Below are 27,238 nucleotides of genomic sequence, written 5' to 3'. Positions count from 1 at the left end.
GTGGCTAGATTAAGTAGGTGCCTTACAGATAGATATCAAATCCACTGCAGATCAGTGGCAGAGCACTGTGGGGAAGCAAGGAGGGATGCTGTCTCTACCCCTAGCTTATGAGTGACAAGACAGTGTGCAAGTGGTCATAGTGGGGATCTCAGTGGCTGGAGAGGAAGGCTTCCTGGAGGAGGGTCAGGAATACAGGGTGAAGATAAAATGAGTGGGATGGGGAAGGGGGGAAGGAATGTCCCAGGCCTGCGTCCCTGTGCAGCTCACGCCTTGCCTCCCGTGCCCCCAGCTGACCCAGAGGCAGGACCTACAGGGCAACATGCTCACGGTGATCCCTCCAGCTGCCTCCAAGCCCTGCCTTACCCTCACACATCTGGAACCTGCGACACTGTCAGGTGGAGCTGGTGGCCGAGGGCGCCCTTCCGAGGCCTGGGCCGCGCATGCTCCTCCTCAACCTGGGTCCAACCGCCTGAGCTCGTTTGCCCCAAGAGGCGCTGGACGGGCTGGGCTCGCTGAGGCGGCTGGAGCTGGAGCGGAACATGCTGGAGGAGCTGCGGCCCGGGACCTTCGGGGCCCTGGGCGCGCTCGGCCACGCTGAACCTGGCCCACAACAGCGCTGGTCTAACCTGCCCGCCATGGCCTTCCAAGGGCTGCTGCGCGCCGCTGGATGCAGCTGTCGCACAACGCGCTCAGCGTGCTGGACCCCGAGGCCCTGGCCGGCCTGCCCGCCCTGCGCCGGCTCAGCCTGCACCACAATGAACTCCAGGCCCTGACCGGGGCCGCCTTGTCCCAGGGCCCACGGCCTGGCCCGGCTGGAGCTGGGCCACAACCCTCTCACCTACACGGGCGAGGAGGACGGGCTGCGGCTGGCCGGCCTGCGGGAGCTGACGCTGGATCACGGCGCACTGCAGGCCCTGGGGCCCCGGGCCTTCGCTCGCCTGCCGCGCCTGCACACCCTGGACCTCCGAGGGAACAGCTGGGCCACGCTGCCCCCGCTGCAGGGCCCGGGCCAGCTGCGCCGGCTGCGGCTGCAGGGCAAACCCGCTGTGGTGCGGCTGCCAGGCGCGGCCCCTGCTCGAGTGGCTGGCGCCGGGCGCGCAGTGCGCTCGGACGGCGCGTGCCGAGGACCGCGGCGGCTGCGAGGCGAGGCACCTGGACGCCCTGCGGCCCTCAGACCTGCGCTGCCCCGGAGACGCCGCCGAGGAGGTAGGAAGAGGAGGAGGAGCGGGCGGGGGCTGCGGCCCGAGCCCCTCCGCGCGCTCCGAAGGAGGAGGAGCGGGGCGGCAACCGCCTTGCCCGCGCGCCTGCGTGTGCGCCCGCCGAGTCCCGCCACAGTGGCTGTGAGGGCCGCGGCCTGCAGACGGTGCCCCGCGGCTTCCCCAACGGCACTACAGCTCCTGGACCTGAGGTGGAACCACTTCCCTCCGTGCCTCGAGCCGCCTTCCCTGGCCTGGGCCACCTGGTGTCGCTGCACCTACAGCACTGTGGCATCGCAGAGCTGGAGGCGGGCGCCTTGGCGGGGCTGGGCCGCTTGATCTACCTCTACCTCTCTGACAACCAGCTCTCCGGGCTCAGCGCGGTCGCCCTGGAAGGGGCCTCCCACCTTGGCTACCTGTACCTGGAACGCAACCGCTTCCTGCAGGTGCCAGGGGCCGCCCTGCGCGCCCTGCCCAGCCTCTTCTCCCTGCACCTGCAGGACAACGCTGTGGACCACCTGGCACCTGGGGACCTAGCTGGGGTGCGGGCCTTGCGCTGGCTCTATCTGAGTGGAAACCGCATCACCCAGGTGTCCCCTGGGGCGCTGGGCACAGCTAGGGAGCTGGAGAAATTGTACCTTGACAGGAACCAGCTGCGGGAAGTGCCCACTGGGGCCTTGGAGGGGCTGCCTGCCCTCCTGGAGCTGCAGCTCTCTGGGAATCCACTCAGGGCCCTGCAAGACGGGGCCTTCCGGCCGGTGGGCAAGTCACTGCAGCACCTCTTCCTGAACAGCAGTGACCTGGAGCAGGTGGGCACCTGGTGTGTGGCCAGGGAGGCAGCACAGGGCTACATGTGGCACACGTTCAGCTGCAACCATTTGCCCCCTCAGTGCCAGGTTTTAGGTTCAGCATGGGGACCCTGAGTTAAATAGGCAATTCATCCAGGTGTGCATTATAAGCCAGGTGGAATTCAGTGCCACACCACTAGAAGACTGTCCAAGGAGGGCACTGCCAGGGCATGGAGGAAGGGAGGAAGGAATTTGGGGTTATCTCCTGTTGACAGCCCCTGGAGGCTTTGCTGTAGAAAGTGCCATGAACTGGGCAACAGGGGAACCCTAGTTTTGACCAGTGCTGACCTTCCAACCTTTGGCCTCCTTGGGCTCTACAACTTCCCCTCGGGGAGAGGGTGGAGCTTCCCCCCCCAGCCCAGGGGCAGGACAGACCTGGCAGGAGCTCAGGCCAGGGTCTGGCCCCTCCTTGCAGATTTCTCCTGGGGCCTTCTCAGGCCTGGAGCGGGGGCTCCAGAGCCTGCACCTGCAGAAGAACCACTTCGGGCTCTGGCGGCCCTGCCCAATCTCAGGCAGCTGGCGCTCATCGACCTCAGCGGCAATCCCTTCCATTGCGACTGCCAGCTTCTCCTGCTGCACAGGTAGGCACTCTACCTGGACCCCCAGCCAGGGATCCACCAGCTGCTCTCAGTCAAGCCCCCACCATTTCCCTGGGGCACCATGTCAGTGTGGCTGAACAGCCAGCAGGGGACAGGGTGGGCCAGGCCAGAACAAGAAAGAATGTGCCCCCCTGGGGTCAGTCTGAGCTGGGCAGTGCCACATGCCTCTAGTCCCAGGTATTTGGGAGTCTGAGGCAGGATCATAACTTGAACCAAGTAGTTCAAGACCAATTTGGGCAACATGGTGAGATGCTGTCTCAAAAAAGAAAGAAAGGCCCACCTGTTGGTGGTGCATACCTATAATCCCAGCAATGCAGGAGGCTGAGGCGGGAAGATCACAAGTTCGATGGTCTCTCCCATCCTTCAACAGGCCCCAGTCTCCCTGAAGCTAAATCCCACAGGTTGGTGACACACAAACAAGAAATAGTAAAGCTCACTGTAAACCGGGGTGTGCGAGCTGTGGCCATTGTGCTTTAGCTGTTCTGAGCCCCTGATCCACTCCTGGCAGAGGTGTGGTACATTAAAAAGCAGTTAAAAGGCTGCTGGGAGAAGGGCCTCCTGCCATGGACTGTGTCCCTTCCCTTTCCAACAGATCCTGGCAGGGGCTCTGACCGAGTGTCACCGGAAATCCAGTGCCCAGGGCAAGCCACTGGCTCTGAAGGTCTTTGTGGCTGGCAGAAACCGTCTGGAGAATGATGGAGCCACTGCCTTGGCAGAAGCTTTTGGGGTGAGTTATTCCAACCTGTTCGACCAGGCTTGAAGGTAGACTAGGTAGCAGACCCATCCTGGGTGTCAATCCCAGGGCAGATCCTCAGCTTCAATACCTGGGGCAAGTCATTTACCTTCTGTGAGCCTGTTAGCATGTCCTGTGGTGGACCAGAAATACTGTAGTCTATGTCCAGAAAGATTCCAGTGAGTCAGCAGCAGCTCCCTTGAGTGCTGTTTGAGAAGACTGTGAGCCTTTGGGTAGGGAAAGCTGCTCTACCTGAGTGCTGCCTGCTAGCTCAGCATCAGTGCCAGGACAGTGCCATAGTGGAGAGAGCTGACCTCAATCCCTCAGGGCCCCCACTCTAGGGCAGAGATGAGCACATCAGACTTGTCCCAGGACAGGGAGATGGACAGAAGCAGCCAAGGGGCTAGGATACCACGTGCAGTACTCTTGGGTACCCTTGGCCCCGGGTCCTTGTTAAGACCCTGTTGGTGAGCTGTATGAGGACTCCCCTGCCCTGTGCAGATGTAGGAAGTTCGGACTCTGTTCTCCTCTGCTCCTAATTTAAATGTTTTGTAGAGCAAGTGGTATGCTGGCAGCATCCCTCAGTCTGTGTCTTAGAGTGGCCTGTCTGCTGAGCTGCTTAAAGAATCCTTTACCAGCCTCTGTGAGAGTGGTCACTGCAGTCTTGCCTCTGTCTCATTGAACCCCTGGCTACATGGTCTTAATAGTGCAGAGGACACCAGACTAAGAAGTCTACATTCTGGTTCCAGGCTTCTCTCTTCAGAGTTATGTGACCCTGGGCAGTCGCTTGGGCAGTTGCTTAGCTTCTCTGATCCCTAGTCTTCTGTATCTGGTGGGGATCCTGATCCTATTTGGCTCTTCTTCAGGAAGTTACAGAGATGCTCACATGCAGCCATGTCCAAAAACATGCTTTGAGATCTGCACCCCAAAACCCACAGATGAGCCCCTACTCAGTGCCGGTGGCAGCCCCTCCCTGTGCTTTTTCTGCCTGACAGATGTCACTGGCACAGGCCCACCTTTCCTCTCTTACCTTTTGTCTTGCAGATCATTGGAACTCTGGAGGAGGTGCACATGCCACAGAATGGGATCAACCACCCTGGTGTCACAGCCTTGGCACAGGCCTTTGCCATCAACCCCCTGTTGCGGGTCATCAACCTTAATGACAACACCTTTACTGAGAAGGGTGCAGTGGCCATGGCTGAGGTGAAGTGGGCATTTTGGGGCAGATTGTGCTAGTAGATGGGGTCCGGCTGCTGTCTTTACTTCATGGACAGGGGCCCTTGCCTCCCTGCTTCCACAGTGTGTGCCCCACGTGCATGGCACTTGTCCAAAATAGGTCACATGTCACAAAGGGACCTTCCCTTCTTGGGCAGCTCTGAGTGTTCTTGTTGCCTAAATCTTGAGCAGCCTCCACGCCACCCAGCAATTGGTGCATTTTTGTTCTCAGGCCACACAAGAGGGCTGGTCTGGTCCCATCTGTTTCCTCACTGATTCATTTATCAGCTACTTACTGAGACCCTCTTCAGTGCCCTGTTTATACCAGGTACAGGCTGTGCAGGGACCCACCTTCACAGAATCCAATTTAAAGAGAAAAGTCACTGACCAGGTCTCTGCAGAGCTCTGGGCCCAGTAGCTGCTGTGGGTGTTGGCAGAGGCGAGTGCAGGTGTCAGGGCACACAGGGTTGTGCTCAGGTTGGACTTGGGTAGGCTTCCTGGAAGAGTTGCATTTTGGCTAAGTTTTTCAGGACAGCTGAACTTTTTCTGGACAAAGAATGGGGACTGGTCTTTCAGGCATAGGGACCAACAGAATGTGGAAAGTCCAGAGACAGGAGAGGAAGCCTTGCTTGATTGATCCTGGTTTGAAATGACTAGGATTCAAGGGTGTGGAAGGGATGAAGGAGAGGCAGCAAGACTGTGGCCTCACTAACTCCATGAGACTCTTCTGTAAGTGAAAGGGAGCCATGGAAGGTTTTAGGCAATGGTGCAATCTGATTAGATTTTGTGTTTCAGGAAGTGTGACTGCAACATGGGGAAGGAATATGGTGGCAGAGGCTTAGCCAGGGCCCTAAAGGCCAAAAAAGGGGTGACAAATTGATGCGGAATTGATGTGGAAGATGTGTCCAGACCGAGAGGACACTGCTGTGGTTGATGTGGGGTGTGACATTGCTAGGCTTGCAGCGGGCCCAATTGAGGTCTGTATCCTCACCTCGGGCCCTTGATTTTTCCTTGTAGACTCTGAAGACCTTGCGGCAGGTGGAGGTGATCAATTTTGGGGACTGCCTCGTGCGCTCCAAGGGGGCTATTGCCATCGCGGATGCCGTCCGTGGGGGCCTGCCCAAGCTGAAGGTGCCAGCCTTGCTGCCTCCAGCCTCGCTTCCAGGCCTGCATTTCCCCTGAGGAGCCCTGTACATGTAGAGTGGGGTTCTGGGCTGAAAGCAGGTGGCGGGCCAAAGCCCAGCTCCTCCACACCTGTGATTTTGTGCAAGTCTCTTCACCTTCCTCAGACAGTTTCTTCATTTAAAAAAAATGGGAGGCGGGGAGTAGTGCACACATTCTAATGCGGTTCAAGTATGTGTAGTATTTGGCACATCACTGGGCTTGTGGCATTTTATCATATTTACGTTTTGACCTGGTCCTGTCTCCATCGTTTCCTCTTACTTTTAGGAGCTGAACCTGTCATTCTGTGAAATCAAGAGAGAGGCTGCCCTGGCTGTCGCTGAAGCCGTGGCAGACAAGGCTGAACTGGAGAAACTGGACCTCAATGGTAGTTGGGGCAGGACAGGCTCAGCACAGCCCTGTGGGACTGGGCCTGGCACCCATCTTGACCTCCCTGTCTTCCCCGAGCAGGCAACACCCTAGGAGAAGAGGGCTGTGAGCAGCTGCAGGAGGTGCTGGATGGCTTCAACATGGCCAGGGTGCTGGCGTCCCTCAGGTAGGGGACTCTGTGGGTGGTCCCAGAGCTATTTCTTCAATTATTTCCACTTATATTCACCCCAAAGCTGTTCCTGGAGCCTCTGTTATGTACTGGACCCAGTGCTAGACAAGAGGGGAAAAGTGAGAGGTCAAGGTTCCCTCCTTGTAGAAACAAGGCAGAATGACTAAGCTATGTCCTCTGTTCAACAGAGGACACACGTGGCTGAGCATGGCTGCTCTGCAGAGTGGCAGGTCTCCAAAGGGCTGATGTTAGAGCAGATCCTCATGTGGCAGGAGCAGCGGGGGTGGGAGGTAGGTTCCCTAGGAGGGGATGGCTCCCTATTGTGTTAAGGGCCCAACTAGAGGGGAATATTTAGGTGTAAGAGTGAGGAGTCCATGCCCATGTGGCAGGGGGTGCTGCTGCTCCTGTGGGATCACAGTTGGTTTGTGCCCTCAGTACCCCACTTCTGCCTCTGTATCTCCTAGGGGAGTTTCTTTCTTTTTTTCAGTTGTAGGTGGACACAATACCTTTATTTTTATGTGGTGTTGAGGATCAGACTTGGGGTCTCACACATGCTAGGCAAGCGCTCTACCACTGAGCCACAATCACAGCCCCTCCCATGGGTTTTGCTCATGTGTCACTCAGTTATATCCTCAGGCCTGGACCCAGGCTGCTGCTGGAAACTGGGGACTCAACAGTTGGCTGAACCTCCAGAGGCTCATGGTCCAGGAGAACTGAAATGCTCTCCTTGGGGTCAGGGAACTCCCCTATCTCCCCTTCTCCCACACCTGAAGCTTCCTGTGGTCAGTGAGAAGTGGCTGTCGTTGTCCTAAGCATCTCAGCCTGTAAAGGTTCTGACCAAGGCCTGTGACAGAGTTTTCTTACTTTTCTTTGCCTCTGAGTGGGACTGAGGTTCCTTTGAGTTAGAGACAGGATCTGATTCTGTGTCCACAGCATGGGTTACAAGGATGATACTCTGCCCTGGAACTCTCCGTCATGCCTGGCTTATGTCCCTGCACTTATAGAGCCAGACCTCTGAGCCAGTGTGGGCCACTGGGCAGGGAGGATCTGCTTTAGTCAATTCTCCTCTGCAGTGATGATGAAGGTGAGGATGATGAGGATGAGGAGGAGGAAGAAGGAGAAGAGGAAGAGGAGGAGGAGGAAGAGAAGAAGAGGAAGAGGAGGAGGAGGAAGAGGAAGAAGAGGAGGAGGAAGAGCCCGAGCAGCGAGGGCAAGGGGAGGAGTCAATCACACCCTCAAGAAAAATTCTGGACCCTAACAGTGGGGTGAGTGCCTCATCATTTGCTAGGATTGGTATAAACACTGATACTTTCTTTTTCTTCCATCAGTGGATTATTCTGGTTACTCTTAGGGACCACCCTCTGTTCTGGAGATCATGGCTAGGACGTGGCACACACTTGGTATACCTTGCTTGGCTGTGGTGGCATTGGGGCCCAGCCCATTCATTTGTGTTCTCTCATAGGTGCAAAGGACCAGAACTATCCGCATTCCTGTTGAGTTGGGCTTCTTTCCTGGGTTCTGGAAGCAGTTAGATGGCAAGGCGCTTCTTGGGTGTCCGTGTCTCTGGGCAGTGCTGACCCAAGCTAGACTCTAGTTCCAGGAAGGATTGCTTCAGCCTCTCTGTGCCTCTCTCTCGAGTCATGTCTGGGGCATTGCATACCCTGGTAGATATTTACTTATAGTCCTAGGAATGTGGCTTGTTCCCTACTCCAAAGGTCTCGGGACCAGGAGCCAGCTGAGGCCAGCATCTGTGGGGGTCCCACCCTGTGAGGATCTGCTGAGTAGGAGGAGGAAGTCTAGACAGGCCCTTGACCGGCTAGAGTGAGGAGTGGAAGTGGACACAGCTGGGTTGAGGAATCCGGGGTTTGGAGTCTATAGACCCCGCCACCTTTTCTCAGGAGCCAGCTCCTGTGCTGTCTCCCCGCCTCCTGCAGACGTCTCTACCTTTCTGGCATTCCCCTCTCCAGAAAAGCTGCTGCGCCTTGGGCCCAAGAGTTCTCTGCTGATAGCCCAGCAGGTAAGAGCACTTCCTGATCCTCACCTGCTCGCACTGTGCTCCGAAGTTGCCAGAGGGAAGGGAGAGGAAGGGGAGGGTGCTCTCCTCGGGTCTGGCCTGCCACTGTTGTTTAAACATGGACACGTGCATGAGTGTTCCCCTTGTATCTGCCTCGCTTCAGGGGTAGCAGATGTCCAAGCCCCACTGGGAACATCTTGTCTGTCCTGCAGTGGGGTGGCCTGCCACACCCCAGCGATGACTAGAGTGAGGGAGTTTTCTTCAAGATTCCTGCAGCCCCACCCGTACCTTCTTTCTAAGTGTTTAGTTGCTTCTAGAACAGTGCTCCCCACCTGGGAGCCTCTGTATGCAGGCCCCTGCCTCAGGGGTGAGCTGCACGGTGGACTTGCTTCCACTGCAGCCTTCTGGAGGCTTCCGCCCCCTCCAGGACCCCGCCTTGCTGGAGCCTGGCTCCGGCCTCACCGGGTTGATTGGTGGTTCATGGTTCATTCAGGGATGGTTACCAAGCACCTGCTTCCTGCCCGGCACTGTCCTTGGACATGATTTTATTGGTCTTCTGATCTTGTCACCCCCACCCACCCACCTCTTGCTGTGTTGCCTAGACTGGCCTCAAACTCCTGGGCTTTTTCTTTCTTTACATAATAAATGAAATCATTTGATGTGACCCTCTGTGTCCTAGTGGTGGCACTTCACGTCGTTTGCATTTCCTGTCAGTGGACCTGTTTTCATGCCCTTTTATTCCAGTGTCTAGACCTGACACTTAAAACCAATCCACAATATCTGATATCTGGACTGGTTTTTTTTTTTTTTTTTTTTTTTGCGGTGCTGGGGATTGAACCCAGGGCCTTGTGCTTGCGGGGCAGGCACTCTACCAACTGAGCTATCTCCCCAGCCCATATCTGGACATTTATATTTTTTCACTTTTCCCCATTGTCACTGAAAGTGAAGCAAACTTTCTTGCACGTGAATATTGTCTGCATTTGCTATGATTTCTTCAGACTAGATGACCAGAGGACTGACAGCTGGGTCCTGAAGATGATGATTTGATTTTTTTTTAAGGGTTATGGGGATGGAGCCCAGTACCTCATGTGCTGCAAGTGTTCTGCCACTGAGCTACAACCCCCAGCCTTTCGGTTTTGCATTTTGAGACAGAATCTCGCCTAATTTCTAAGACTGGCCACAAACTTGCAGTCCTCCAGCCTTAGCCTTCTGAGTAGCTGGGATTTTTCTAGCATATGCCATCAGACTGACTGGGGTTACAGAATGTTTGTTTATCCATCTGTTCATTCATTCACAGCTGCGTGCCTTTTGTGGCCCCACAGAGGCTGGCATGTATTGCCAAGACCTCTTCCAAACTGCAGCAGAACCCTGGCACATCTCCACCATGCACCAGGGCCCTGGGCCCGGGCCCCTGTGACCCACTCTTGTCTCTTGTATCTTCAGACTGACACATCTGACCCGGAGAAAGTGGTCTCTGCCTTCCTGAAGGTGTCCTCTGTGTTTAAGGACGAAGCCACAGTGAGGACAGCAGTGCAGGATGCAGTAGGTAACACAGGCTGGGTGGTTTGCTCCCCACACCTGTGATCCTGTAGGCCCTGGATGACATTGACTCGTAGCTGCTGAAACTCCTCTGTTCTAGCTCTGATGGAGCCCTTGACCCCATTCTTACATCAGGCTTTTGAGCAAGCTGGATCCATGGGTCTGTGTTTTTTTTGTTGTTTGTTTTTGTGGTATTGAGGATAGAACCCAGGGGCACTTTACCACTGAGTTACAACTCCAGCCCTTTTTATTTTTTATTTTGAGAAAGGATCTCACTAAGGTGCTCAGACTGGCCTCCAAATTGATCCTGTCTCAGCCTCTCAAGTCACTGGGATTACAAGTGTGTGCCACCATGCCCAGCTTGCTCTCCTATATTTTGGAGCTGGGGAAACTGAGGCCTTTCCCAGAGCCATGTGGGCTGTATACAGTTAGACTCAAGCCAGGCAGCCACATCTACAAGGCCCTATGGATAAGTTGTGTGAGGGAGGTGCCCTGGTCCCCACCTGGGAGCCTCTATGCACTCTCCTCCCTCTGGAGATCACCTGCAGAGGACACCTGCTTTCTACCAGATCATTCATGAGGCTTCCTGACCACCACCTCCCCCAACCCTCCTACCCCATTCTCAAGTCCCCTCCATTCTGGTACCTGTCAACTGTCACCTCATTGTCATCTCTTTGATGTGGACCAGATTTGGCTGGGCAGAGAGGAAGGGCCCTGCCGGTGAGGGCCCAGCTCATGGCAAAGGAGAGAAAAGGAGTGTTGTGGCACTTCTTCCTGGGTTGGCACTCTGAGACGGGGGCTGCTCAGCCAAGAGCAAGGCTGGGCAGAGGCAGGGTCAGTGGGTGGCTCCAGGCCTCTTCCCCAGAGCCTGCTGTGAGTGTTGGTGGGAACAAAGGCTTGAAGCCGGTTTCCTACACAAACCTCACATAGTTCCTGCAGGCCCCCTCCTTGCCAAAATGTCTACAGCCTCACCCAGAGGTGGTCTTCCTCACTTAACTCTGCCCCGCTGTGGGAGGTAGCACACTTGGATGTGTCTCCACATCCCTTTTACAGGTAAGAGCACAAAAAAGGTTAGAACTGATTGATGGACCATGCCCTTCTCTGGTGCCTGTGTCCTGTCCTCTCTCCCCATGTCCATCTTTTGGGTTTTTGTTGTTGTTTGTGGGGGTTTTGTGTACTGAGGATTAAGCCTTAGAGTCCTTTACTGCTGAGCAATATCCCAGCCCTTTTTCTTGAGACAGGGACTAAGTTGCTGAGGCTGGCCTCAAATTTGGCAATCCTCCTGCCGCAGCCTCCCAAGTCACTGGGATTATAGGCATATGCTACCCACCTGGCTCCCATGTTTACCTTTTGATAAGGCAGTTTCTTCTCTGTCCAACCATATCTAGCTCAGGTCAAAGAGATGGCAACCAGGTACCAGACTAGAGGGAACTGTGTGTGAGGGGTGCTGAATGCCCTTTGACCTGTGTCTAACCCTCTCCCATCACCTGCATCCTGTGCACTTTACTTCTGCCCCTGCAGACACCCTCATGAAGAAGGCCTTCAGCTGCACCTCCTTCAACTCCAACGTCTTCCTGACCAGGCTCCTTGTCCACATGGGTTTGCTCAAGGTGAGGTGGAGGAGTGGCAGGCCCCAGCATAGCCTGTACTTCAAGTCCTAGTCTGTCACTCCCCACCCCTGGGGGTGCTGGGGGTTGAACCCAGGGCCTCATGCTTGTGAGGCAAGCACTCTACCCACTGAGCTGTATCCCCAGCCCCTAGTCTGTCGTTTTTTGGTGTCCCCGAGGCCTGGATCTGCTGAAACAGCCTTGGGCTTCATGAAGAGATATCAGCTAGGCCTCAGCCATGTGGCTCTCTGCAGAATCTGGGTTTGGGGGTCCAGCGTCCCCCAGGTGACTGTGGGGTTCACCTGCCTTTCTGTGCTGCCTTGCAGAGTGAAGATAAGATTAAGGCCATTGGCAACCTGTATGGCCCCTTGATGGTGCTGGACCACATGGTGCAGCAGGACTATTTCCCCAAGGCCCTCGCACCCCTGCTTCTGGCATTCATGACCAAGTGAGTGTGGCCTTGTTGACGTTTTGCCTTCGTCTGTTCAGGAGGTGCCAGGTCTAGGAGTCCAGCCCAGCACCCCAGTGTGCAAAAGGCAGAGGGGCCAATGTCTCCCTTGCAGTCATTGTGAAAACTCTATAAATTGAGTCTGGCACAAAAATGGCCTCCCTGGCTGGGGAGCCCCTGCCGGAGGCTGAGCTCCTGGGCCCTGGAATGTTTACCCCACTCACTGAATTTTCTCCCCTGCAGGCCCAACGGTGCCCTGGAATCCTGCTCCTTTGCCCGCCACAATCTACTACAGACGCTGTACAAAGTCTAGACTCAAAGCTGGCTTCTCTTCATCCCTCAGCCTGTGCCAGTGACTTGGGGGGGACTTGGAGGAACCAAGCTGCAGCCTGTGCCCCCCACGGACAGGACTCTGACCAGAGACAGGGAGGGTCTTTTCTCATGTGTCGTGTCAGTCCCGAGTATATGTGTGGTGTGTGTGCTTCCTGTTGGGCTGGCCTTGTCGTGTCTCCCTGCTGGACTGATCCTGGTCCACCTTGAGGAATTGGCCCCTGGGGCAAGGGCTGCAGGCTGCTTTGCCATTAAACTCACTGCCATCTGAGGGCACTCTGCTGATCTGCCCCTCAGGCCTGGGTCCCTGGTGGCTGTCCCATCTACCCAGCCTTCCTGCCTGCTCCTGGGCTGCACAAAGCCTGGGAGCTGATGTACCATGTGCACTGCCCCATGTGTCACAGTTGGGCTGTTTCCTGCCTGGCCTGGACCTGCAGCACTGCCATCCTCCCGTTCCTGCCTCCTGTGCTGACTGCTCAGCCAGAGACTGCCAAGGGGCGGCCGTTGTGGTACATCGGCAGAGGGCAAGGCTCTGGCCCCATGCCACCGGGACCAGAAGAAGAGCCAGGGGCTGCCTCAGGCTGAGCTGGCTCGAGTGTCCCGTGGGGCTGAGCCGGAAGGGACACCGAGGCAGCCCAGACTGTTCTTCAGCCGGAGAGGTGAGGGGCAGGTCCCCCTGACACCTGAGCTGCATCTTGGGGTCAAGGGAGAGTATGGGGATTGGGCTGAGCAAGAGGTGCCCTGTGACCTCCCCTAGTGGCCATGTGTGCCCACCTGTTGCTTCTTCCTTGTGCTCTGTGTGTCTGGGCTGTGCCTGGGAGCTTAAATAAAGGCATGTGTGGCAGCTGTAGAGATCAAGAAGTGTCTTTCCCCTGAATGTGAGGACATTCTCTGACCCTCTCCCGTCAGGGCCCCCATGCTTCCTCCACTGTGGATGTCCCTCTGGGCCGTGGTGCTGAGAGGGGGCCCGTTTTTTTTCTTTTTATTAGCAATGGAGATTTAACCCAAAGGCACTTAACCTTTGAGTCATATTCCCTAGCCCTTTTATTTTTTCAAGACAGGGTCTCAATAAGTTGTCCCCAGTCCCCCAAGACTAGTCTTTGAACTTGCAATATTCCCGTCTCAGCCTCCCAAGGCACTGGGATTACAGGCTTTCTCACCACGCGGCCTGCTTTACCTGCCTGCCTGCACCTTGCCCATTACCCCACCTCTGGGCATCAGCTTCTTGAGCACCTCCGTTGCTTCTTAATTAGTGGACCCAGCTGCCTGCAGTCAGGAGCCTGTGGGCCTGGCTGGCAAGGTCAATTCACAGATTTAGGCCTGACCAGGAAACTACACCGGATGTCTGGCTGCAAAGCCATCTCCCTGGAGTCCCTTCACTGCCACACGTGTGAGGATCGCTGGGCAGACCGTCCTTACCTCCTACCCTCCACAGCAAACACCCATGGGGAGCCTTGCTTTCCTCACAGGGATCGTCCAAGAAAAGATCCTGCTAAGGTTTCTTAAGCAGCGTTCACCTAGTGGCTAGGTTTACCTTAGGCTTTCTCTTGGCTGCTTGGTGCTGTGACCAAAACACTTAAACAGGAACTTAAGAGAAGTTGAGTTTGGCTGTGGTTTCAGAGGTGGGTTTGTGGTCAGCCAACCCATTTCTCTGAGCCACAGATGAGGCAGAACATGAAGGGCATGTTGGAGGAAAGCTGCTCAGCTCATGATGACTGGGAGGGAGAAGGGGGGGTCCAGGGACAAAATGTATAGGATCCTCCTGTGACCCACTTCCTCTAGCCATGTACCACCTGCCTAGTTAATGCCCAGTAATTCCTTCAAGCCGTTAATCCATTAAGTGGATTAATCCACTGATGAGGTTATACCTCTGATAATCCTGATCATTTCACCTGCATTAACAGCTTTTGGGGATACCTCATATTCAAACCATAATAGGTAGTATCTTCCCTGGCGGATGGCAGAATTGTTGCCAGGGCCCCGTGCCGTTCTCTCCCTGCCTTCCTCCTCCCATCCCCTGTTCTGAGCTCTAGGGTCATAGGCCTCACCTTTTGAAATTCCCAGTTTGTTTGGGAGACCAAGCACTCAGTGCAGGGACTAAACAGTGGGGTGAGGAAAACCTTGAAGCATTAGGGATGTAAGAAGTCTTGATGGGGCTGGGGCTGTAGCTCAGTGGCAGAGCACTTGCCTAGCATGTGTGAGGCACTGGGTTCAATTCTTAGCAACACATAAAAATGAAGCATTCTGTCCTTTTTTTTTTTTTTTTCTTTTTTTTTTTTTTTTTTTGTGGTGCTGGGAATAGAACCCAGGGCTTTGCGCTCACAAGGCAAGCACTCTACCAACTGAGCTATATCCCCAGCCCCATTCTGTCCCTTTTTTAAAAACTATTTACAAAAAAAAAAGATTTCCTCTAGACCTCTGAATGCCAATCCTAGAACTACACAGGTTCCAGCTCCTGCTGGACCTTGATCTGGGTCTGAAGATCCTAAGTGCCTAAGCCTGGGTAGCCTGGGACCATCCCTACAAAAGGCCTGCTGAGCACTCCAAAAGAGACCATCCCACAGGCACTGGATACAACTCCAACCGCTATTCCATTTTTTTTTTTAAGTGACCTACTGGGAATGGAACCCAGAGCCTTGCACATGCTACAGGCAAGACTGCCACCGAACCCAGCCACCTCGTTCTTAAGCTCAGACTAGAAACCCCCCAGGAAGCCTGGTTGGGGGCTCCTAGCAGCACTTTCCTGATAGCAAGAACCTAGAAACGACTCAGGCTTTTTATCAGTGTAAAAGCCCCACACTGCAATGTTGCAGAACAGTAAAGATGCATTGACCACATGGATTAATAGTGACGTTGGATGGATGAAATGTGACTTTGAGAGAAGAAAATAGTGTAATACCAATGGTTCAAAAGCTAACATAAGCCTGGTGTGGTGGCACAAAGCTGTAAGCCCAGCAACTCAGGAGGGTAAGTCAGAACTATCAAATCTGAGGCCAGCCTCAGCAACTTAGGCCCTAAATAACTTAGTGAAACTCTGTCTCAGGATGTAACAAAAAGGGCTAGGGATGAAGCTCAGGGTAAACACACCTGGGTTCAATCCCCAGTGCCAAAACACGTAAGTATGTGATAATTCTATTATCATTAAGAGAATATATGATCGCACATTAAAAGGATTATATACCAGTACCATGTGGGATTTATCCCTGGAATGGTTCAACAGGAAAATCAATGTAATTTACCAAATTAACAAAAAAGGATTAAAAAAAATTCACGATTCTCTCAATATATGCAGAAAAGAGGCATTCTACAAAATTCAGCACCCTTTTTCATGAGAAAAGCTCAGCACACTAAAAGTAGAAGGAAATTAACATAAATGTGGAAAAAAAACTACAGCTAACATCATAAATGGTGAAAAACCAAAAGCTTTTCCTCCAAGAATGGGAATAGGGCAAAGATGTCCACTCTCACTACTTCATTTGAACATAGTATAGTACTGGGAATCCTAGCCAGAGCAAGGATTAAGCAAGAAAAATAAAATTTATTTAAATAAGGACTATTTAAAATTGTTGCTTGGTATGTGACATGATCCATGTGTATAGAAAATCCTAAAGACTCCATTCAAAAAGCTGTTAGAAAATGGGGGTAATACACACCTATAATTCCAGTTACTTGGAAGGCTAAGGCAGTATTGCAAATTCAAGGCTGGCCTGAACATCTTAGTTATTTTGAGACCCAAGTTGAAGGCCAGCCTCAGCAACTTAGTGAGACCCTAAGCAACTTAGACCTGTCTCAAAATAAAAAATAAGGTCTCAGTAGAGTGGTCCTGGGTTCAATCCCCAGTACAGGAAAGAAGGAAGGGAATAAGGAAACAGTAATCCTGCTGGGGTGAGGTTGAGGTACAGGAGACAATTAACAGAACAAAAAGAAAATATCTTTATTATATAGTCCCACTCATTTTAGACAAAACCATATGTCTAACTTGAAAGATGAGACCCAACTAGATGACTGTTGCCTATTGCTAGAAATTAAATCTAACCTAAAAAGACTATGAAAGCTAGAAAGGCAGTTCCAGAAACTATCTCCAAAACAATTTTAGGAGAAAAATTTCTCTCTCTTTTCTTTTCCTTTCACAGGGCTTAACCTAACTCTTCATATATAGCTCAAACTCAGAAAATGATTATCTGGTTGAATGAGGTTAATAAAAATGGTCTGTGCAGGCCATATAGCCCATCTCGTAGAGTGCCTGCCTCGCATGCTCGAGGCCCGGGTTCGAGTCCCCGGCACTGTGGGATTGCGGAAATAAAAATGGACTTGTTACTTAAAAAAAAAAAATTAAATAAATAAATAAATAAAGTTCTGGGGATATAGCTCAGTTGGTAAAGTCCTTGCCTCACATGCACAAGGCCCTGGGTTCAATCCCCAGGACCACAAAAATTAAAAAAAAATAAATAGGGCTGGGGCTATAGCTCAGTTGGGAAAACACTTGTCTCCCATGCACATGGCCCAGGGTTCAATCCCCAGCACCAATAAATAAATAAATAAATAAATAAGCCAGATGCAGTGGTACACACCTGTAATCCCAGCCGCTTGGGAGGCTGGGGCAGAGCCTGGCGTCATGGCACAAGCCTGTAATCCCAGTGGTTTAGGAGGCTGAGGCAGGAGGATCACAAGTTCAAAGCCAGCTTCAGCAAAAGAGAGGTGCTAAGCAACTCAGTGAGACCCTGTTTCTAAGTAAAATACAAAATAGGAATGGGAATGTTGCTCAGTAGCCCAGTGCCCCTGAGTTTAATCCTTGGTACCCCAAAATAAATAGTACTAATAAAAAAGGTTGGAATGTATTCAAATGATAAAGCTCTTTTCTAGCATGTGCCAGACCCTGGATTCAATACCTATTACTGAAAAAAAAAAAAAAAAAAATTAAAATGATAAGAACAATTTTTTTTTTTTTTTTTTTTGGTACCAGGAATTGAACTCAGGGAAATTTAGCCACTGAGCCACATCCCCAGCCCTTTTTATTTTGAAACAGGGTTTGCTAAATTGTTTAGTGCCTCACTAAATTGCTGAAACTGGCCTTGAACTTTTGATCCTCCTGCCTTAGCCTCCTGAGTTGCTAGAATTACAGGTGTGTGCCACTATATCCACCTTTTACCAAAATTTTAAAAAATCTTAAATATAAAAAGCAAAGGAAAATTATTGAACTGTTAGGAGGTAGTGTAGGCTAATATTGTCAAGGCCTTGGGATGAACAAATTTAGCTGTATTTAATGTTTTGTTTACCATTATTGTGGGTACATTTATACTGGATTCTAAGCAGCAAAGATAACAGGTTTGTATTTATCATAAGACATCATTAAGGGAGTAATAAGGCAAGTCAGAGGGAGAATATATAATTTTATATATAAAATTCATATACAGAATATAGTTTATAAATACAGGCAATTCAATTGAAAAATGAGCAAAAATCTTAAAAGAACATTTCACAGAAATAATGGGAAGGGGCTAGGGATATAGTTCAGTTTGTAGAGTGTTTGCCTTGCAAGCACAAGGCCCTGGGTTCCATCCCCAGTACCATAAAAAAAAAAAAAAAAAAATATATATATATATATATATATATATATATATATGTGTGTGTGTGTGTGTGTGTGTGTGTGTGTATATATATAAATTATATATGTATATATATAATATGTATATATATATACACACACATATATATATACATATATATATAAATAAAAGGGAAAACATACTTATTGCATTAGTCTCCAGAGAAATGCACATTAAAGCCACTATGAGATACCATTATACCCTCACTAGAACGGCTTAAACTTGCAGACAGACAATTCCAAGTGGTGGTGAAGATGTGTGGAGCTCTCACACATTGCTGGTGAATGTGTAAATTAGTACAAAATTGAGAAACTGGTAGTATCTGTTGAAGCTTAAAACAGCATATCGCATCCACTTCTAGGCTACCTCAACAGAAATGGCCACAGGTGTTCACCAAAAGACGCGCACAAACACGCTGAGCACTTCAAAGTGGTCCCCTTCTAGAGACAAGCTGAATGACACCTGGTGGCCATGGGATGATGAATGGCTCGCATAGTGAGACAACAAGAAGACAGAAATGGAAAAGTCTGCTTGAGCAGAAAGCAGGCTGTCCGTACCCACACTGTGGGGTTTGCCAGTTCATGATGACGGCAAAGGACAGGCCGGCCACAAGTTCAGTTATTTCCTTGCTGACAGCCTTCATGCCTTACTGCCTGCATGGTGGCCTCTTCTGAGCTGAGCCACTGCTACGATACATTCATGAGCTGGAATGCTGGCATGCTGTATAAAAAATGAAAACAAGAAAGTAAAATTATGGCTAGAGACAGGAATGAATGTCACAAACATACCATGAGCCAGGTGTGGTGGCTGTAATCCTAGTGACTCAGAAGGCACAGGCAAGAGAACTGCAAGTTCAAGGCCAGCAATTTAGGCAGACTTTTACATGTTCAATGTTCAAATGTCAGGTTAAAAAAAAGCTAAAAAGATAAACGGGCTGGGGCTGTAGCTCCAGAGTAGAGTGCTTGCCTCACATGTGTGAGCACTAGGTTTGATCCTCAGCACCACTTAAAAATAAGCAAATAAAAGAAAGGCACGCTGTCCATCTATGACTATTTAAAAAAAAAAAGCTAAACAAACTGATTAATAAATACAATTGCATCAGAAACATGGGTCTGAAATATCACAGGACACATATTTTGGTATGATCTGGATGTATTATTTCATTTTTAAAATGTACATGTGCCTGCAAATATATGTGTTGGATACACTTTGCAACATTTTTTGTAATAGCAAAATGTTGGAATAAATATGTCCAAGATGAATGGATAAGTAAATTTGAGACATTTATACAATGGAATACTATACAATAGTCAAAATGAATAGGCATGACTCAGGCATCAACTCAAACAACTCCCAATAATCTGATGTTAAATGAAAAAATAAATTTGCAGAAGATTGAATGTACAGTATCACTGTAAGTATATAAGCACAAACAAAGGAAAGCGTTCATCATTTTTTGAGCACCAAATATGCACCAGAGGCCTACGTTAGCTAGCCTCTAATAATATTAGGTGTTTTTCAGAGGCCAGGAAACTGAGGTTCAGTGAGGTTCCACAGAGCCCAGAAGCAGCTCAGAGCTGCTGACCCACAGGCTGGCTCCTCACAGCTGTCTCCCATCCGTCAGCCCAAGGACCTGGGCCTGGGCTTACTCTGGGCAAGAGGCCCTGTAACTCCAGCCTCTGCTCCCACCCCTGCCCACTGCCTGGGGAAGCCCCGGCTGAGCTGGACTGCCCACAATGCCTCCCATTCAGCTCTGTCACTGCCGCCCGGCCTGTGGGCCAAGAAGGGGGGTTCCTGCAGACTCCAGTCAGAGACTGGGGACCGCTGCTGGCCTTTCCCTTGTGCTGTGCCTCCGGTCTGGGCTGGCAGTTTGATGCGGCATGGAAGGGTGAGTCTGGGGCCCCAGCTTAGATCAGCTGGGTGGTTGCAGGAAAGTCCCTGCTTTTCTCTGGGTCTCAGAGTCTGGCAGACTGGGGCTCTGGGATCTTCCTGGGCCTGAGATTCAAGAAGGGTCTCCCAGAGGTGGGTCCTGAGGAGCAGTGGAGGGAATGTGGCTGCTCTGGTGCGCCTGGGGTTAGTCCTGGGCTCAGCAGCAGTCCCTGAGCCCTCCACCTTGTCCCTTCAGGCATCTGCCTAAGGACGCTCCCTGGCCTGCCCCGAGCCACAGCCTTTGACACAGCTCTGGAGAAGGCCACCAGCTCCAAGACGGGGGTGGACCCTGGGACTCAAGGGGAACTAAACACAGTGGTAGTCAGAAAGCAGAGGCAGGGAGGCTAGGGGGAGGGGGAGCAGCCTAGGCATCAGGAGAGGCTGCTCAGACAAACTGTAACAAACTGAGAACAGAAAGAAGAACAGGGCAAGCCTGGGCTGTGGGCAAAGCCATTTCAGGTGGGGACCACGACAAGGAGGAGGGTGGAAGTCAGCTGCACAGTCAGGGTCAGGACGTCCACTAAAGATGGCAGGAAGATGCTGGAGTGTTCCCAGCTGGGGTGTCAGGAAAGAGGCCTGGATGGATGGACAGATGACTGGTGGGCAGATGAGCTGATACATCTTGCCCAGAGCACAGTCCAAAATCCACACCCTCGTTCCCTCCCCCTGATCCAGTCCAGGTCAGCTGGGTGGTTCCCAGGTGAGGGGAGGACAGAAGGGAAATGAACAGGAGAGAAGCCTGAGCTGCCTGCTTGCCGTGACTGAGTGGCTCTGCCCTGCCTGTAAGGCTCACCCGAGGATCTCAGGCCCTCCAACACCTGGCCATCCAGCCCTCCTTGAAACTTGAGCTAGGTTTGGGTCCCCTCTGACTGACAAACTGTCATCTCAAGATGGGCATCGTGATGCCACTTGCTCCTGGGGAGAAGGCACCATGTCTAAGGATGGGCTGCTCACACGGCCTGGGTGCACACTGTGGCCCCCGGCTCCTCTCACGCTCAGCTGTTGTCACTGAGCCTGTGGACAGGTAATCAAAGGGTTGACTTTATGAGCCGTGGCTCCCTCCCGTGTAAAACTAGACTGATACAGAATTTTCGATGCCTGGGGCGAGGAAGGGGCTCAGGCTGATGGCACTTCCATGGGCCTGAGGGAGAAAGGTTCGGAGAGGTTCTGGAGGCAGAAGCTGCACAGTGGACAGTGTTGAAGACTCTGCCGCTGTGGACAGTCACTCTCTCTCTGCTTCTCCCAGGCTGCCGAGCTCTACCCATGTCCCCTCGGTGCTGCCACTGCTTCTGCTGCTGCTACTGGGTCCAGTGTGCCAAACAGCTGCCCAGCGCTGCCCACGGACCTGTGTCTGCGACAACTCCAGGCTGCATGTTGCCTGCCGTCACCAGAACCTCACTGAGGTTCCAGACACCATTCCTGAGGTCAGCAGGGCAGAAAATGGGCACAGGGAGGCTAGTGGGGTAGTGGGAGGAGCCTGGGTTGGACACCAGTGGATCTGCCACTGACTTGGCTGAGAGAGCTTGGATTTTAAATCCTTCCTGTGTGGCTAGATTAAGTAGGTGCCTTACAGATAGATATCAAATCCACTGCAGATCAGTGGCAGAGCACTGTGGGGAAGCAAGGAGGGATGCTGTCTCTACCCTATGCTTATGAGTGACAAGACAGTGTGCAAGTGTCATAGTGGGGATTCTCAGTGGCTGGAGAGGAAGGCTTCCTGGAGGAGGGGTCAGGAAACAGGGTGAAGAAAAATGAGTGGGAGGGAAGGGGGGAAGGAATGTCCCCAGGCCTGCGTCCCTGTGCAGCTCAGCCTTGCCTCCCGTGCCCCCAGCTGACCCAGAGGCTGGACCTCCAGGGCAACATGCTCAAGGTGATCCCTCCAGCTGCCTTCCAAGCCCTGCCTTACCTCACACATCTGGACCTGCGACACTGTCAGGTGGAGCTGGTGGCCGAGGGCGCCTTCCGAGGCCTGGGCCGCCTGCTCCTCCTCAACCTGGGCTCCAACCGCCTGAGCTCGTTGCCCCAAGAGGCGCTGGACGGGCTGGGCTCGCTGAGGCGGCTGGAGCTGGAGCGGAACATGCTGGAGGAGCTGCGGCCCGGGACCTTCGGGGCCCTGGGCGCGCTGGCCACGCTGAACCTGGCCCACAACGCGCTGGTCTACCTGCCCGCCATGGCCTTCCAAGGGCTGCTGCGCGCCCGCTGGCTGCAGCTGTCGCACAACGCGCTCAGCGTGCTGGCCCCCGAGGCCCTGGCCGGCCTGCCCGCCCTGCGCCGGCTCAGCCTGCACCACAATGAACTCCAGGCCCTGCCCGGGGCCGCCTTGTCCCAGGCCCACGGCCTGGCCCGGCTGGAGCTGGGCCACAACCCTCTCACCTACACGGGCGAGGAGGACGGGCTGGCGCTGGCCGGCCTGCGGGAGCTGACGCTGGATCACGGCGCACTGCAGGCCCTGGGGCCCCGGGCCTTCGCTCGCTGCCCGCGCCTGCACACCCTGGACCTCCGAGGGAACCAGCTGGACACGCTGCCCCCGCTGCAGGGCCCGGGCCAGCTGCGCCGGCTGCGGCTGCAGGGCAACCCGCTGTGGTGCGGCTGCCAGGCGCGGCCCCTGCTCGAGTGGCTGGCGCGGGCGCGCGTGCGCTCGGACGGCGCGTGCCGAGGACCGCGGCGGCTGCGAGGCGAGGCCCTGGACGCCCTGCGGCCCTCAGACCTGCGCTGCCCCGGAGACGCCGCCGAGGAGGAGGAAGAGGAGGAGGAGCGGGCGGGGGCTGCGGCCCGAGCCCCTCCGCGCGCTCCGAAGGAGGAGGACGGGGCGGCCACGCCCTGCCCGCGCGCCTGCGTGTGCGCCGCCGAGTCCCGCCACAGTGGCTGTGAGGGCCGCGGCCTGCAGACGGTGCCCCGCGGCTTCCCCAACGGCACTCAGCTCCTGGACCTGAGGTGGAACCACTTCCCCTCCGTGCCTCGAGCCGCCTTCCCTGGCCTGGGCCACCTGGTGTCGCTGCACCTACAGCACTGTGGCATCGCAGAGCTGGAGGCGGGCGCCTTGGCGGGGCTGGGCCGCTTGATCTACCTCTACCTCTCTGACAACCAGCTCTCCGGGCTCAGCGCGGTCGCCCTGGAAGGGGCCTCCCACCTTGGCTACCTGTACCTGGAACGCAACCGCTTCCTGCAGGTGCCAGGGGCCGCCCTGCGCGCCCTGCCCAGCCTCTTCTCCCTGCACCTGCAGGACAACGCTGTGGACCACCTGGCACCTGGGGACCTAGCTGGGGTGCGGGCCTTGCGCTGGCTCTATCTGAGTGGAAACCGCATCACCCAGGTGTCCCCTGGGGCGCTGGGCACAGCTAGGGAGCTGGAGAAATTGTACCTTGACAGGAACCAGCTGCGGGAAGTGCCCACTGGGGCCTTGGAGGGGCTGCCTGCCCTCCTGGAGCTGCAGCTCTCTGGGAATCCACTCAGGGCCCTGCAAGACGGGGCCTTCCGGCCGGTGGGCAAGTCACTGCAGCACCTCTTCCTGAACAGCAGTGACCTGGAGCAGGTGGGCACCTGGTGTGTGGCCAGGGAGGCAGCACAGGGCTACATGTGGCACACGTTCAGCTGCAACCATTTGCCCCCTCAGTGCCAGGTTTTAGGTTCAGCATGGGGACCCTGAGTTAAATAGGCAATTCATCCAGGTGTGCATTATAAGCCAGGTGGAATTCAGTGCCACACCACTAGAAGACTGTCCAAGGAGGGCACTGCCAGGGCATGGAGGAAGGGAGGAAGGAATTTGGGGTTATCTCCTGTTGACAGCCCCTGGAGGCTTTGCTGTAGAAAGTGCCATGAACTGGGCAACAGGGGAACCCTAGTTTTGACCAGTGCTGACCTTCCAACCTTTGGCCTCCTTGGGCTCTACAACTTCCCCTCGGCTGGAGAGGGTGGAGCTTCCCCCCCCAGCCCAGGGGCAGGACAGACCTGGCAGGAGCTCAGGCCAGGGTCTGGCCCCTCCTTGCAGATTTCTCCTGGGGCCTTCTCAGGCCTGGAGCGGGGGCTCCAGAGCCTGCACCTGCAGAAGAACCAGCTTCGGGCTCTGGCGGCCCTGCCCAATCTCAGGCAGCTGGCGCTCATCGACCTCAGCGGCAATCCCTTCCATTGCGACTGCCAGCTTCTCCTGCTGCACAGGTAGGCACTCTACCTGGACCCCCAGCCAGGGATCCACCAGCTGCTCTCAGTCAAGCCCCCACCATTTCCCTGGGGCACCATGTCAGTGTGGCTGAACAGCCAGCAGGGGACAGGGTGGGCCAGGCCAGAACAAGAAAGAATGTGCTCCCCCTGGGGTCAGTTGTCCTCCCTGGGGGTCCTTGGTGGACCTCTCTGAACCTCAGTTCCTTCATCTGTAAAGTAGGAATGATATTTGTCCTGCACAGAGGGCTAGGACCTACTAAATGTATTATTTTTCTTATTTAATTTTACATAATTACACAAGACAGTAACAAGACCCTGGAGTCAGGCAGACCTGGACTCTGAGATTTTACCAACACACACAAGCCACATAACCTGTCTGTGCCCATCTGTGAAAAGGGGATGGGTATCGAACTTACCTCATCGTGGCTGCTGTAAGAATTCAGCTGAATTAGCGTACACAGATTAACGTGAATAGCACCTGGTCTGTCATAGGCCCTCTGAACTTACTATTCTCATTCCGCCTTCATGGAGAAGGGGTCTGAGGCTTGCAGTAACTTTGAGGTCACATGGATGGTGATCCTGAGTCAGGACTCTGAGCACAATTGCTGCCTGTTTCCCCACCACCCCTCATTCTCCTCAGGAAGGCTCCTGATGGCTCCCCTGCTTTCTTCCCTCCTCAGGTGGCTCACTGGGCTGAACTTGCGGGTAGGGGCCACCTGTGCCACCCCTCCCAGTGCCCGGGGCCAGAGGGTGAAGGCTGCAGCTGCTGTCTTCAAAGCTTGTCCAGGCTGGGCTGCCAGGAAGGCCGGGCGGACACCAGCCTTCAAGCCTGGTGTCAGGAGGATCCCCATCAAGCGAACACAGCAAGGAGCAGACAAGGTTGGCGTAGGGCTGGTGGCAGGGCTCAAGGCCTCAGGGCTGCCTTGGGGCCATTGGATGGGGTCTGTGTGAGTTCCCTGGGGGCTGCTACAACAAAGCACTAGGAATTGGGTTGCTTAGAGTAACAGAAATGTGACTGTTCTGTAGACTGAAAGTTGGAAATCAAAGTGTTGGCAGGACCACTGTTCCTGAAGCCTAGAGTGGAAGGATCCTTTCTTGCTGCTAGCTGCTGGCAGCCTGAAACATTCTGTGGCTGATGGTGGCATAATCCTACCTGCCTCCATCTTCACCTGATATCCTGCCTCTCCTCTGTCTCTGCAAATCCTTCTTTTTAAAGGATACCAGTCACATTGGAACAGGGCCCACCCTAAAAGAACCTTGTTTTAATTTCATTACTCTGTTAAGATCCTCTTTCCAAATAAGTTCAGACTCCGAGTTACTGGGGGTTAAGACTCCAACATATCTTTTTGGAGGAAAGACAATTCAATCCCTAACAGTGTTCTGTAGGCTGGGGGTGAGGTAAGACCCCCCCCCCCCCAGTGGCAGGTAAGATCTGCCTTAGAAGCCAGACCTGATGCTAGCTTTAGTGACTTAGCAACATCGGTCTCATCTGACATTCATGTGGCACTGACCTTCTTCCAAGCACTGGGCTGTTAAACAGCCCTGATGCTTCTCCCAGTCAGCCCCAGCGGAGACATGGGGATGCTGAGCTGGGCTCAGGAGTGAAGATCTGAGGAGTCCACCTCCAGACAGGGTTTCAGCAGGAATCCGAACTCAGGCCATTTGATCCATTTCTGACATGGAACTACTCCTAGTGCTAGCTGGGCATGGTGGTGCCTGCCTGTAATCCCAGCAGCTTGGGAGGCTGAGGCAGGAGGATCCCAAGTTCAAGGCCAGTCTCAGCAATTTACCAACACCGTCTCAAAGAAGAAGAAGGAGGGAGCTGGTGATGTCGCTCAGTGGTTAAGCACCATAAGTACCAATTCCTAGTGCAAGCGCTGGAGTTCTGGGTTATTTTAATGAATAGCAGTTTCTCCCCAGGGATATGGAGGAATTGAAGGCTAAGGGCTCCAACCCTGGCAGTGTTCCAGACTGGAGGTGCCAGCCTACTGAGGGCATGAGGCTGCACATCTTTTCCCCTTGAGGTCCCAACTTGGTGTCTGGCACACACAAGTGCTCCATGATGTTGATGGGACAAATGCGAGTCCTGTTGGTAATATGGCAGGGCCCTGGGCTTAACCCCACTGCTGTCACTTAACATTGTAGATTTAAGGAACCAAGTTACAAAACCTCACCTCAGAGTGAGGTCAGTGTGTGCCTCACAGGGTTACTGTGAAGGCACATAAGCTAACCCTGTCCTTGGTCTCATGCTGGCGTGGGAGGCTCTCGTTAAGACGTGGTTGTTCCCTTGCTCCCCTGCCCTTGAACAGGGTGGTCATTCCAGGATGGTCCTGGGAAGGTGGAGGGGTGTGGGGTGGTTTCCTGCAGGGTTTGGTCTGATCTGTACCAGCAGCCCTAAAGGGGACTCAGGCAGGGGCAGCAGGAGGAGAGTTCTGGGACTCTTCCTAGCCAGCAACCCATTGCTGAGACTCCAGGACCTTCAGTTCCACCCAAGGGCGAGATGAGGCACATGGCTCACTCTGAACCTTGAGTAAAAATTTCTAAGAGGTCGACACTTCCATCTGCAACAAATCAAACTGACCTACAGCACCAGCAACACGAATCAGGTGCACTTTCTTGTTTCACGAACACTCATGGATCCCAACTTTTTACCAGGTCTGAGTGAGGAACTAGGGATGGAAAAGTTCCATGCTCCCTTTGGGGAGGGGAAACAGCAGAAATGTAAGGACAAATTAGTACAAATTAGTGGTTGTTAGGGAGAGAGGGCACTTAGCTGGTGATGGCAGATGCCATTTATTCTGTGGTTTTTTTTGGATAGAAACTTATTGTCTTCACCCTCGATACCGTGGTAACAGACTGGACTTCAGCACGTAGGGGAGTTAACTGTCTGATATAAATGGAGGAGACTGGGGAGGCCAGGCCTGGGCCAGAGTGTCACCCAGCATGTCCTGCAGCTCTGCCCTCATCATGGGGACCTTCTGCTCATGACTTCTTCATTCAGGAAGGAACAAAAGGTCAAATGGCATATAAGCCACTTGTCCCAGAAACTCTTGGGTCAGAACAATGCCTAACTGCTAAGGTACCTGATGAAATGGCCCTTGTGCCCCATGCAGGCAGCCTGGACCTGGGTCTGTCAGCTGGGCTCCTGAGTAGACAGCAGAGCCAAACTGCACCCTGGGACCCTCTTTCTCCCAATATCCTCCCCCCAGGGGCTAATGTCACTGACCTGTCACCACCTAAGTATGGAAGCTGGCATATGCTGAGGGCAGGAATAGCTGTTCTGGTCAGAGACCTGC

General features: G+C 53.5%; 2 protein-coding genes and 1 pseudogene across 17 annotated transcripts in view; all 3 read left to right on the top strand.

The window, feature by feature from the left end:
* Positions 1 to 235: 235 nt before the first annotated feature.
* Positions 236 to 2,728, top strand: LOC306661141 (chondroadherin-like protein; annotated as a pseudogene). Its single transcript has 2 exons — positions 236 to 2,005; positions 2,460 to 2,728. The product of its transcript is annotated as a chondroadherin-like protein (transcript).
* Positions 2,705 to 12,520, top strand: LOC306661140 (ran GTPase-activating protein 1-like; the record flags this gene model as incomplete). Its single annotated transcript, XM_079139925.1, is given in 14 exon segments — positions 2,705 to 2,710; positions 3,182 to 3,370; positions 4,421 to 4,579; positions 5,609 to 5,722; positions 6,041 to 6,140; positions 6,224 to 6,308; positions 7,385 to 7,454; positions 7,457 to 7,576; positions 8,210 to 8,225; positions 8,228 to 8,328; positions 9,769 to 9,871; positions 11,386 to 11,474; positions 11,798 to 11,919; positions 12,163 to 12,520. Coding segments are annotated over 14 exon segments (1,344 nt in total). The 3' UTR covers positions 12,233 to 12,520.
* Positions 12,521 to 18,506: 5,986 nt separating this feature from the next.
* The window catches only part of LOC306661290 (chondroadherin-like protein), a 23,995-nt gene continuing 15,263 nt past the window's right edge, over positions 18,507 to 27,238 (top strand). For 9 of the 15 annotated variants that reach the window (XM_079140162.1, XM_079140161.1, XM_079140154.1 and 6 more), the window contains exons 1-5: positions 18,511 to 19,743; positions 21,031 to 21,208; positions 21,616 to 23,316; positions 23,773 to 23,939; positions 24,623 to 24,821. In XM_079140162.1, the coding sequence (XP_078996288.1) occupies positions 19,736 to 19,743; positions 21,031 to 21,208; positions 21,616 to 23,316; positions 23,773 to 23,939; positions 24,623 to 24,821 (2,253 nt within the window). In that variant the 5' untranslated portion in view covers positions 18,511 to 19,735. Of the gene's footprint in view, positions 19,744 to 21,030; positions 21,209 to 21,615; positions 23,317 to 23,772; positions 23,940 to 24,622; positions 24,822 to 27,238 lie in introns of all 15 variants that reach the window. The other 6 variants (XM_079140168.1, XM_079140167.1, XM_079140163.1 and 3 more) reach the window with 2 other exon arrangements.

The sequence above is a fragment of the Sciurus vulgaris genome (genome assembly GCF_902686455.1).
Source record: "Sciurus vulgaris genome assembly, chromosome: 5".
Classification (NCBI taxonomy): domain Eukaryota; kingdom Metazoa; phylum Chordata; class Mammalia; order Rodentia; family Sciuridae; genus Sciurus; species Sciurus vulgaris.
This window is presented reverse-complemented; position numbering and strand designations above follow the sequence as displayed.